This window comes from Melopsittacus undulatus, chromosome 4 (genome assembly GCF_012275295.1).
Source record: "Melopsittacus undulatus isolate bMelUnd1 chromosome 4, bMelUnd1.mat.Z, whole genome shotgun sequence".
Taxonomy (NCBI): domain Eukaryota; kingdom Metazoa; phylum Chordata; class Aves; order Psittaciformes; family Psittaculidae; genus Melopsittacus; species Melopsittacus undulatus.
The window spans coordinates 28,343,805-28,357,053 of NC_047530.1; the positions used below are offsets into that span (position 1 = coordinate 28,343,805).

At 40.1% G+C, this 13,249-nt stretch overlaps 1 protein-coding gene across 1 annotated transcript; it reads right to left on the reverse strand.

Annotated features, from left to right (window-relative positions):
* Positions 1-1,446: 1,446 nt before the first annotated feature.
* Positions 1,447-7,222, reverse strand: LYSET (lysosomal enzyme trafficking factor). Its single transcript, XM_031049438.2, has 2 exons — positions 7,048-7,222; positions 1,447-5,102 (listed from the first exon to the last, which is right to left on the reverse strand). The coding sequence occupies exon 2, from the start codon at positions 5,084-5,086 to the stop codon at positions 4,691-4,693; it is 396 nt and encodes a 131-aa protein (XP_030905298.1). The 5' UTR covers positions 5,087-5,102; positions 7,048-7,222; the 3' UTR covers positions 1,447-4,690.
* Between the last annotated feature and the right edge of the window lie 6,027 nt (positions 7,223-13,249).

Consider the following 13,249-nt stretch of genomic DNA (forward strand, 5'->3'; position numbering starts at 1 on the left):
TATGGAGAGAAAGCAGTATTAAGACCACTACAGTATTCAGAATTAAAGAACAGCTGGAAGACTCTGTCCATTCCTGAGCAGCCCTATGGTGGAAGATTACTTTTGCTTATCACCAAAAACGTTTATTCTAGTCACCCATCAGTGAAGAATTTTCCTGGAAAAGGCCATATATAGTGGATTGAAAGAGTTGGGAATCTTGGTCTCAAAAAAATCTTGAGTTTTCGTGACAGCCAGGCAAGTCAGTGTGACCTTAAAAGTTGTTAACATTCCACAGTTCAAACCCAGCTGTCTGCCCTAAGCCTATTTTCTCAAAATATTTGAGTTTTCCTTTTTATGCAGCGGTTATGTTTATGTATTTTCTTACATCTTTTATCCAAGCAAATTTTTAGGCTCAGTTACTAAGTCAAATAAAGTGAACAACACAGCTCAGTGTTCTGCCCATGCAGAACTCTCATAATCTATACTGTTTGCTGTAGTTTATTTAGAGAGGGAGAAAGTATAAATACTCAAATCACACCTATGAGTACATTATATGTAACTGCTCTTGCCTGTGTAAATCAGCATCACCCAATCCCTCTGCTAAGGTAACTCATTCTTCTGATGATAATGCAGCATGTGGAATGTCACAATCATTAGGCTTAGAAGGAACCTCTGGAGATCATCTAGTCCACCCCCCCCCCCCCGCCCCCCCGCAAAGGCAGAACTACTGGGAGCTCCTGCTCATCCCTGCAGGTCTCCTGGCCCCTTCCCTTGATTTTTTCATCATGTGAGTACACTGGAATTGGGCCTGGAGGAAGTGGTGCTTAAATACTGATGAGGTATCTTTGCCTCCCTTCTCTTCTAGGCCTATAGCATTCTACTAAGTAGGTCTTGAAGAACCTAAGTTGGCTCTCCAGAAGTTTAGGGTTGTAGTGCTGCTTGCCCTTTTGCTTCCCCCATGCAGGATCCTGAGTTCCACCATCTCATGATCACTATAGCCAAGGCTGCCCCAACCTTTATGCATTCAACCTGTCCTTCTTGGTTTGCAAGTACAAGGTCTAGCAACACATCCTTCCTTGTTGGCTCCTCCACCACTTTTAACAAATATTATCTTAAATGATCTGTAGGAATTTCCTTGTCTGTCCACTGGGCTGTGTTATCCCTCCAACAAATATCTGGGTGGTTGAAGCCTCCCCTAACAGATGCTTCTTGCAAGGGGAAAGTTGTTAATGCTTTACATATGTTACTTCAATTCCCAGTTTGTTCAGTGCATACTTCTGTGAACAGGCATAAAATGTTCTAAGCAGCCCCTCCATAGAGCTTACTGGAGCCCAAGAGGCTTCTCTAGCAGAAATTTACGGACTGGTTTAATAGTATGAAAAGCTTTCTTCATGTTTATATGTTCTGCTGGCAGTTTGTTTATATATTATAGAAACTGAGCAAGTCTTATGTATGGAGGACAAAGTATCAGAGTAAATAATGAATTTTTATGAGTACAGAATTGCCTGGGTTTCTTTGGAAGGGGTAGGGGTGTGTTGGAGCACATAGTATACATATTTTTACTTCTTTACATATTCTTAAGAAGTTCACACACCCATTATTCTGTTAGTAGATATGACAGAGGCATAACTTAGGAGAAAAGACCAACTCTGAAGACTATGGAGGTTTTCTTGCTGAGGACCTGGGATGAGAGAAAATTACATAAATTAATCCTCATCACTTGTCAGGCTGCAAAATCTTAAACTGATAAAATGCTTAAAGTGTTTTAGGGTAGATAATTTATCGAAGGAAGTAGCATTAAAGGAAGTGGCTTATCAAAACGGCAAAGGCAGCACAGTATAAAAAAAAAAAAGCCTGATAAATGTATCAAAAGAGCTCCTTCAAGCAGCCTGTACTTAAAGTGCAGACATCTTTTATGAGCTCTGTTCTGCAGCTTTGGAAACTGCTTGTAGAGCTACATCTTGGGAATAATGTGTCATCCCGCTCCCAACCACAGTCCTGAACAGTAGGGTGAACTGTGGGAGGCTACAAAGCAACATGTAACATTAGGCATGAATTTGCAGTCTTTATATAGAAACTTTGTGTAAAAAGTCCACTGGCACATCAGGGACTGAAAACCTCTGGTCTAAGCAACAAACCCTAACTGATCAAGCTTAGTTATTTCACTACTTCTTTTAAAAGAAAGCTACAGTGAAAAACCATTTAATAATTAGATCTTAGTCTTTACTTCGTGGGTAAGACACCACCTGCTCATATTCTGCTTGGTGCCAAAAATGCTGGAAGCACCATCAGAGCTAGCTTTCCTCTTCTATTGTCCGTTATTCCTATGCACCAGGTTGACAGGTTATACTAAGTCCATTACTGCTTTCCACCTCAAGCTCAAATCCTCAGAGACATAGCATTTGCTTGAATTAGACTGTCATTCCGTAATTGTAAAGTTCATGCTTGTCAGCAGCTTTAATCCAAAACCAGGCTTCTAATGGGAAAGTCTACAAACACAAGCCTCCGTTCTGTAAGCCACCCCTGCACCCAGCACATGCTCCACATCCAGCCAGCTTGGGTCATCACGAGGCACACTGACAAATTTACTAAAGGCCACGTGCTTGCACAACAGAAACTTAGGCACTTCTTCCTATCATTTTCTATTTTTGATGCTTCCTCTAACATTATTCTTAGGACAACTGCTGAGTTTAAAACTTACAGCATCGAGTTAAAAACATAGTCCAGCCAGTGGTACCTCCTTGTCACACAAAGGTAGAAAAATGACAACAGGATTCAGTTTCATCCAGCCACCCCCACACAAGTAATTACAGACAAGTAATTAGGGCACAGAGCATAAAAAGGCAATGAAAACAGATCAACTGAACATACACACTGAGGGAAGGACAGAAGAGTAAGCTACAGCAGCTGACTGCCAGCACTGCTATCTTGCAACAAACATAAGTAACAACAAAAAATAAAGCCACTGATATCTATGGGCATTAACAGACTTGTTTATAAACATTGAAAAGTTTTTATTTTATAAATAGGATGGTGATTTTTAAAGTTAGGAAACAACACAACTTAAAAGCTCTGACTCCCAAAGATACTATAAGTCAGAGTTTATTCTTACTTCATCATATTAAGATGGCAGCTTCCTCCTTTTCATAATGCACTTAGAACTTAAAACCTTCTTGTAAAGACTACATTGTTTTGAGGTCCTAGCACCAATGCTGGGGTTTGAAACCAGTGTCTCAAAATACCTCCAAATGCAAACAAAGTTTAAGGTGGTGTAACTACCATGCTTAAACACAGCAACATTGAAAATAGTGTTCTCTTTCCAAAGTAAGAGAAGGCTGGTATTATCCTCCAGGGTACCCTTAGTCAGAAATGGATTAGCACTTGTTCATGATTAGGTACAGACAATCACACAGAATTGAAATTATAGTTGAGTTTAGTTCATAATTGTTTTGCACCTACTGCTTTTGAAGAGTATGTTTTGCACTGTTTTCACATTTGGAAGATTACTTCCATACGGCTGGCTCAAAAATCTAGTTATTCTAAGAAACAAATAAGGATAAGAAGAACAGGTTCAAGATTGTTCAAGATACACAATCCAGTAGCTCGAATCAAATGCTGTGCCAAAATAGCACTGAAAAATAGTTTGAAACTATGATAAGAAATCTTGGTGAAACTTCAGTATGACTGAAGAAATCTGCATTCATTGCAAGAAGGAGAAGGTCTTACTTCTTCAAATTTCTGAAAGAAACATGATTACCTGTCCTACAACCTGTTTGTAGCATCCCCACAACCTAAAACCAGTTAACCTTTCCAAATTCAGAGTTTTTCCTAGTACATCAGTGCTCCCAGAACAGAGTTTTCCACCATGTCTGGAGTGAAATTAGTATTGTAGTAAATTCCAATCATTTTGGAATTTTATCAAAGGAGATTTCTATAGATAGGAGAAAGAAACACAAATGAAGTTTTGTGCAGACTATAGCAAATATCAGCATAAGCTGCTTTTGACATCATAGGGAAAGAGATTAAAGCACCAAGCTTCAGGCCTATGCCAATCCTCACTGCCTACCTACTACAACATGGCACTGTTGTGGTTACTGAAAAAAGTCTGCTACCACAGGAAAAACAAAAAAGCACCTTTTTCCCCTCAAAGGTTTGCACAGACTTTATTCTTTGCTTCCTGTATTTATATCTAAACTTATTAAAAAAAATCATTAAAAACCAGCACTGATGTAGATATTACTTAAAAAAAAATAAAATCAAAGAATTGTGATTGTGTTAAGTGCAGCCTTTATAATCATATTCTGATTATGTTTCTTTTACATTTATCACAAAAGAAGTATCTTTTCATTGATTTTACTCCAAGAGAAAACATAGGAAATCACTTTTTTGCTAAGAGGAGTAAAGTCATAGACCAGAAACTTATTTCCCACAGGACGTTTCAGATGGAGTGTTGCAATTTTGCATCATTAAGGCAAAACGAGGAATACTTCCATCAAGTGTCACATAGGGTGTCCCACTCTGGCCATACCAACAGACCCATATTTAAAAACCTCTGTAGCTATTTTTTTTTAAATAGAAAACAGTCACTCTCTTCATTACTTAACAATATGAAAGAAAAGGATCTTTTCAGCGTTCACTCAGAACTTCAGTCTTGTGATTAGATCAGGCATATGCAACTGCTTCAAAACAGCTACGGAAACTAGAAATTGAACTAAGTGTCAATCAGTTGTAATCTACTGATTTGATTAGAGGCCTTCACAAATGTTTGATGGCGATTGCAAATAACAGCCAAGCAGATAGGAATGATGCAATACCCAACAGTTTTGGGGTCAGCTCTTGTACAGGAATAGAGGAACAAGAACATCTGTAAATATGGTATTAAAAATATTATAGTCCACAGCCAAAAAGGCAAGGATAGCAGTCGTACTTTTAAGGAGTGCATCCATGTGGTTCCTTCCTGTGGTTCCTTGGGGTGTTGCTGAATGTGCTCCAGTGCTAGTTTGTTGTAAGTCTCATTGATTTCAAAGACGTAATAAAAAGCTGCAGCACTTGCTAACAAGTACAACCCCACACCAATCCATCCCATCCTCTGGCGGAAGTTCATCATTCTCCATGCTCTGCACCTGGAACAAAAGGTCACAAACATTCAGTATAGGTTGGAGAAAGAAGGGACACAGATGAGGCTTAGTTTTCACAAGTTAATTTTTTACAACTCTTCATTACATATTAATGAAACAGCACACACATCCATTTCTGAAGACCTGAGTTCTCTCTACATCAGAGAAAGTCATAGTGCTATGTGAGCAACAGACTAACAGTAATTACACATAATGCTCCATCTATGGCTCTGGCTACTTTAGGGCCTGCTAGCTACAAATACACCAGGCTAAAGTTAAGCACTGAGTGAAAAAAACAGAAGCCATGAATTGGGTAAGTTACTCACCCCATCTGCCCACAGTGATTCTAGCTGCAGGGTGGTAATAATAAGACTTTCTATAAATACAAAAAGTTTGTAAAGTTCTTTGACATCTGCTACACAAACATGCTGTTAGCCAGCCAGTAGCAGGGGCATTGCTGCTTGTTTGCAGCGTAGCAACATCCAGTTTTATTAAGCTCTAGCTGAGTGCCCACCTATGGAACCACATAAAAGGATGTTTTCAATTTGAACATGTACTAAAGGTCTGTATTTGTACTCATCTGCACACATAAAGATACTGTAAGCGTATTACTTGCACCTAACTGTACTTCTGCTCTGTGTGGTCAGTCGCAGTATGTCTTCTGGAGGACTGACACTATGCAGAACAAACCAGACACAAGTCAAGATGAAGCACAAATTATCAAAGCACCAGAGATGCTACTGGGCTCAGTTTTAGCTGCTTTAAGATCTCTGGCTGGCTGTATGGGTCTAAATGACTTGAAACACACTTCAAATCAGTTACAAACACACTAACTGAAGTGCCTCCACTCATATATCAAGAAGTCATCACCACCTTCCCTTAAAATAGCCCTGGGCACGGCAGGGTGAACAATTGCTTCACTGCAGCCGATGAAAGTTTTCCTAACAAACATGCATTCAGACTGCTGGGATTTTATTTTTTTTTTACAAGAGGTAAAATCAATTTATGCAGTACTGTTTTAAGAAAATATATCAGAGTACAAGTAGAAGTATGAAAGAGTTTACCACAATTAATTAAATAAAAATCACTGCACCTTTCTAAACTCCCTTTCCTAAGGCTAGACTGATCTGTTCGGTTAGCAATCTTGAAAAGGCCTCCTGGTTTCCCAAATCTGAAGGTCATCCTCAATACTGACCTGGCAGAATCTGATCGGGGTAGCTCTGGAGCAGTTGTTCTGGCCCTCACACTGCTGTGTCTATGGTGGCTAAGAGAATCAAACAGTGACACTAAATACCCACAACACATTACTGACATCTGGGGCAGCTGTTGCTTAGCTTTTCCTTCTATATAACAGAATCCTTCTGTTTTATACCCCGAGTTAATATTTTAGTAGTACAACCGGAAAAAATTGCCTAAGAAGCTGTTAACTCACTGGATAAAAACTTAAAACACTGGAGTCCATGTTTATCCAACAGCTAAATCATTTCCTGCTCTTTGCCGTAGCTGGGCATTTTGAAGATGGCTAACATGCAGCTGCCTTCAGAGAAAATAAGTCTTCAAAAGGAATGTTGAAAGGCACACTGTTAAAACTGCAGTAGGTTTAAGAATGCAAACATTAGCTGGTTTTTGTCCTGCCCTTGCTAGGAGCCAGAAGAGGAGCCTTAGCTCTACATTACACCGAAACAGACAGAGACAACACTTAAAGAGTTTTCTGATTTATCGTTTCGAGACCGTGTTTTCACTCGCAGCTCCCGAAGGCACCCGCGGTGGTTAGCGCAGCTGTCCGGCCGCATTCCGCATCTGTTCCCGGGCTCTTCTCCCTCAACAGGCCGCGCAAACTGGCAGCTGGCAACGCCCGCGGCTCTCAGCACCCCGCCAGCGCTGAACAAGCGCCCCATCAAGCTGCGCTCCGCCGCAAGCGGCTCCTTCCCCGACACCAGCAGCCCCTTACCTTCCTCCAGCGGAGAAGGGAGCGGGAGGGCGGCGGCAGGCGGCCCGCTCCCCTCAGCCCGCGCCGCCACACCGGGAGACGAAGAGCCCCGACGGCCCACCGCACCACTGCCGGCCCACTGCCATCGCCGCCCGGCCACCGCGCCGGAACCGTCGCGCTTCCGGCATGGGAAGAAACGCTTCCGGTGCGCGCCCGTCTGCATCCGAGCCGGGGAGGGGCGGGGCAGGCTGGCCGGCGGCCATCTTGGCTGGTGCCCGCGCCCCTCTGTGGCGTGGTTGGCCTCGCCCAAAATGGCGGCAGATGGTGGGCGGGCGGTACTGTGGTGGTTTTCGCTGTTCCTTAATGATCCTTCGGTTATTGTCGTCGTGGCTGTCTGCCCAGAGCTGTTGTCGTTTCAGCGTTAGTGCCGCTTCATGTGGTGGTGGGGGAGAGACTGGAGTCAGACAGCCCAGCCACGGTGCAGAACACCAGCCTCCATCGTGCTGTGGTGGACAAGCCCATGCCACAGTGGCTTAGTGTATCACTCACCCTTTGCCGCTTTGCCTGTTCGAGAGTGTTGTTTTGATTGTGGCAGCAGTCGACGAGAGGGGAAACTCAAAACGATTGTTTTTAAGTTGGCTGCGTTAGTCAGGTGCGATGCTTTGAGGAAAATACCAATGGAAACTTAACAGCCTCCCAACAGCTGACATATATGTACTTAAAAAACAGTTTGTGTTTACACATAAATGCACCTTACTGGCTTATTGAAGTAAATTGCTTGAAAATAATGGTACTGGGAAAAGGCCTCAAGGAAGCCAAGAGATTGTCTAAATTGACAAAACCAGCCTTATTTCATCATGTGCAGTTCACTGACATGCACCACAGTGATGGTAAATTTGCTTGTGCAGAGGGTGTTTAAACATTTCTCTAACACATACTTCCTGTGTTAGTTCAAATAATTTAGTAACTGTAGAGCATTATATGTAAAATTAAACATTGTACTAAACTGTTGTATCTCAGGGTCATGAGGAAACTACTGTTTTCTCATACTGCTGCTGGGAGCTGCTGTAACTTCTTTCTGAACTGCTCCACAAATTGAATCAAATACAAGTGAAATGGATTTCAAATCCATTTGGTTTGTCAAAATATGGTTTACTCTCCATTACTGTAGGGAATGACTGACTTGTTGGCAGCCAGGACTGAATTCTGTCCTCTAAATGTACAGAGAAGTGGGAGCCATGGTTTGCACATACACCTATACTGAAAAAGAAGGCTAACCATTTAAAAAGAGATACCAAATAAGAAATGAAAGATGCTACAGCAATGACATTGGGGGGGGGGGGGGGGGGGGGGGGGGAAGGGGGGAGTGGGGGGTGTTAAATATATATGTACATCATTGTGTATCACATATATACACATCTGCCATTTTTCTTGATTGATATAGTTAGTGCTTGTAAGGCACTATAGAAAAGCTGCTGCAAAATTAAATTGATGATGGCTTATCCTACTATGTTTGGTGTTTCAATGAAAAATGTAAGAAACTAGTGTTTTGGGTTATATTCAGGACAGATAATGACTTACATGCACAGTGCTGTGTCATAGGAAAAAAAAACCAAAACAAAACAAAAATCCCAACACTGTTGAGAGCTGACAAATTCGGAAATAAGTTCCCTGGCACAGAGAAACTTCTCTTTAAGCCATGCTGCTTTATTTTGTTTGTTTGGGATTTGCTTGGTTTTATGCTCGTTCACCTAGAGGTTCAAAGAATTTTATCTCCTTTGCCACTGTTAGGACACTAGATGGTGCTCAACACCACAGGCAAAGACAACCTTTCGCAGGCCAGGTGGAAGCCCGAGTGCCAGTTCAGAAATTTTGGCCTTAAGTGAGGATTTCATAATCTTTTATGGACTTTACATAAACTATTAGTACAGTTCTGATGAAGGATGTAGGTGTGAATAACTACATACAGCTAGTTACTTAAGGTCTTTTCCAACCCTAACTATTTATGATTCTACGAATTATCCCTGGTACACTGCTCTCAACTAAACGCTATTCTTTCCCTTCTTACAGGTAATGAGATTGCAGATGATCTACAAGTGAATATAGCTCCTGTATAGTTGGCAGATCTTCTACTCAAGTATGGCTTTACTGCATTTTCTTATATTAGAGTTAGAGGTAATGATGGGAAATGGAATAGCTACTGCGAAAAGTCTATTTAATTTAGAATATCAACCTCTGTGTAAAAGAGGAGGGTGTCAGAATTAATATGTGTCTGTGTGAATAGTAGATGCACATACTAAATGTAAAGCTTATAGTTAAGATTCTGAAGAAAAAGGAGTGAAAAGTGGGGCTTCTTCCTACTTAACAAGTCTGTTATCTGGAGAGTTGTAAAGGGATGATAGTTCAGGGTTTAACGGGCTTGACTTGTGAGCCTTTTCTTCTGCATTAACCATGATAGTTATGGAGAGAAAGAGATAAAATATTTGTGGAGTTATTATAGCAAACACAAACTGCCTTTGAAAGCTAAGGCATAAGACCAGAAAGGGTGAATTGTAATATTTTTGGGCTAGATCTCAGTTTGCATAAATTCAGTGTTATGTTTCGCCCAGTATAATAAGGGACACTTCAGATATCCCAGCTGAGGAGTCCTGATAAAGTGCATAGGACAAATGAGGGCTGATAATAGGAAACAGAAGGCTAGTTGTAATCTTTGCATCAAGCAAAATTTTCATAACTTAGTATTAAAGAAGGGTCTTCTCTAGGCTTAGATTTTGGCCAGAATAGAAAGCAAAGATAGAAAACCTGAAATAAGTACCCCACCCCAAATTAGTTTAGCTTATAAATGGAAGACAGGAGTCGAACGACAGAATGCACCACTACTTTAGGTAGATAAAGATTCAGTGTAGTGATAGGTAGGTTCTCGGTATTGATAAGTACCCCAGAATCTAATTACAGAAACACTTCTCTCAAGACAGTGTCAGCCTTCCACTTTGCAGGATACTGATTTTTGATTAATCAAGAACACCAGATTCCTGGATTTTTTCCTTCTTAATTCTAACTCTAAGCCAAACTCTTGGCTGGAGATCTGGGATCCCTACACAATCCATACGTGTTGGGATTCCAAGGAGAAAACTGCCATAAAGGAGAAGGGGTATAAGCTCATGTGCTAGTCCTATAAGGATCCTACCTAACCTTAAGCCAAGAGGTTAGACTAGTTTCAAGGAAGGGCTAAGCTGCTGAGGAGTAAGGGATGAAGCACAGAGCCCCTTGAAAATGCTCACTTGCTGGCTTATGGAGGAAGAGGACAACTAACAGAAAGGGAGACTTTCTTCAGACCCTAGTAGGCTCCAATCTTTTCCTTGTACTCAAAAGGTAGAGCACAGAAGAGCAAACTGAAGTACCACTGCCTTAAATGGAGGAAAAAAACCCACATGAAAACCGAAGCCTAACATGACATGTGCCCCTAGCTTCAGATGGCCAAACTCCCCTATGTGTTACAAAAAGAGTTAGTACTGTGTTTATAAAGAAACACAGAAGGGCAGAGTTCTTTTGTGACTCTTAAGTAATACACCTGAAAAACTGTGGAGGCATATTGGGAAAAGGAAATTTAGGTTTTTGGGTGCTTTTTTAGAATAGTGTTTATAGTGCTCATGTGAATTTTATCAGTGAGTGAATGAATACCCAGTGTTTTTGCAGCTTGTAGTTATTTTGTTTATTAGATGTAGTTGCAGTGAGTTTAACAGTATCTGTTGTGGTTGTTTTGATCAGTTTATTATATTATCCTTTGTGGTGAGTCAGAAACATTAGTTTCCCTCAGCTTCAATTTCATATACTTTATTTCATGCTTTATGAATCCTTACTTTGTGTTTTATATCTTTTGTTTCTTCTCAAAGTAAGGCAATACTCTTCTGATTATTTTTTTTTCTTAATTTTATTTCTTCTGATTTTGCATTGAAATAGTTGAATGAGCTGTATGTAATCCATGGTGATCTTCCTTCAACTTGCATTTTATACATTGAAATGTTGGGACCTTAAATTACCTTGATCTTTAATATTCTGTTCCTGAAATTCTACTCTAGCCATTGTTTCTTAGCAGCAGCCACATCTGAGTGAAGCTTCAGGCAGTCTTATTACCTGGGTTTTCTGAGTACTAGCCATACTTTGTTCTTAGTTCTAGAAATATTTACCATCTTTCCGGCAAGCTTTTTGATATTTACAAATGGAATAGCTACCTAATTCTCCCAAACATCCACAGTAGACATCCGCCAAAGCTAGAATGACACACTATTACCCTTTGTTAGAGTGCTTCTAAAGAACTGGGTGTTTAATGAAGAAGGGATTTTAGACTGAACTTTTAGATTTCATTACAGTGATACTCCTTGTTCATTTGCTGCCACTGAATATAAGCTTCATGTCTACATTGTCTGTAGTCAAAATAATTCTGTGAGGAAAGAAATAAAATCTTTAGATTTACCTTCTGTTTTCAGTCAATTACAAAGTGGCTTCAAAGTTTAGCAAGAACTGAGAAAAGATACTAAAAAAATACCAGCAGAGGTGATCGGTGACTGAATAGTTCTCTCCGTGGCATTTATTTAAAGAGAAGACAAATACAATTTATGCAAAAGCAATGCAGTATTGATCTCACAGGTCTGGCGATGTGACCCAGGATTGACTGATCTAGAAGGAAAGAGAACTATCCTGCAGAAGTTTGGTCAAAGCAGTTTTCAGTTATAAACTGCATTTCAGCAAAAGTGTTATTCATTAGAGTTTATGGTTTTAAACTACATCTCCACAAATAATATATAACAAAAAATCACTCCCAAGGCTGCCATTTAACTTCTGAGAAACCTGTTTTTCCATTATTTCAGCTAAAGGCTACTCTTACTGCCAGAAGGGAACAGTTACTGAATTCCATGCTGAGTTCACTGCTGCCGACACGTTTGTTCATGTAAACAAGTTAAATGAAAAATCGCCCATGTTATAAAGAAGAACAGATTCATTTTTGGTCTGCAGGCCAAAAATGCTGGCTTTGCTCAGCTGGCCCAAAAGAGTTGCTTTTCAGAAACCATGAGCAGAAAAATGCATTGAAAAAAATCCTCTCTGATGGTCACTTACTAGAGTTAATTTCTATTAATCTATCTTTCCTACTGTGGTGTCTTTGTGAAACAAGTCAGTATTGCTGTAGAATGACTTTAAAGAGATTTATTTGTGGTCTCTTCTGAGATGCCCAGTTCCCAGGCTGTGCCTGTCTTGTTTAGACTGTGAACTGTGTGCAGCAGGGAATATCTATATTTAGACTTTCCTGAAGCATAACTTTCTTTTACTAAGCAAACACAGAAAGAGCACACTTCAGATTAGGCCTTTTCCCACATTCAAAAGGATCACAGCTTTTCTACAAAGATCATGATGGAAGTTTGGGGTTGGTAGAATATTGTCTGAGATTTGCTGAACCTAAGCTTTCATTAAAAACAAAACAAAACAAAACAACAAAACAACAGTGCTTATGTAAGTGTGTGTCTGAATTCTTTTAGGAACCTCCTCTCAGTGTCCTGTTAGAGAATAGGAATTAGCACATAGTTACCAACTTCTAAAATGTACTGCAAGAGACATCCATCCAACCAATGTGAGGTTCTTAGTCATAGAAATATTCATGTGCATTCTAACTTGTACTTTCCTGCAGAAACTCCCACTTTCCTGCAGAAGCATCAATAATTCCCTTTTTCTATCACATAAATTCATTCTGTTCTTGAAAGCTTTATTGTTTCTCATTCCATAGAATACTTCAATCACCTCATATTTAGCCACTCCAGAACATTTTATTAATTGAACATTTTGCACACTGGTCTGTCTTATCATCTTACGTGGTTTTATTTTCAGAATTGTTCTACATACTCTTTGTTTATTCTCAGACTGCATAATTTGGGTTTTGCATGGAAATAGTAGAAATGATTGTGTTGGGCACTTGAGAGTGACTGGGGCCTCAAAATGTCACACAGTCAGGCTTATTTATTGATGGTATTTATTTAGTCTAACCAAAACTGGTAGCTTATGCACTTCTAGTAATAAACTCCATGTTTTATTTGCCTGTTGGGCTGCATGTCTGATACATCAGGTATCCCTTATAGTTCTCCTGGTTTATGGGCACTTTAGTAATCCTTCATAGTTCCTACAGAAAGAAAATCTAAGCCTGGATGAATAACAGATTTGTCTGAGGCAATGGAAA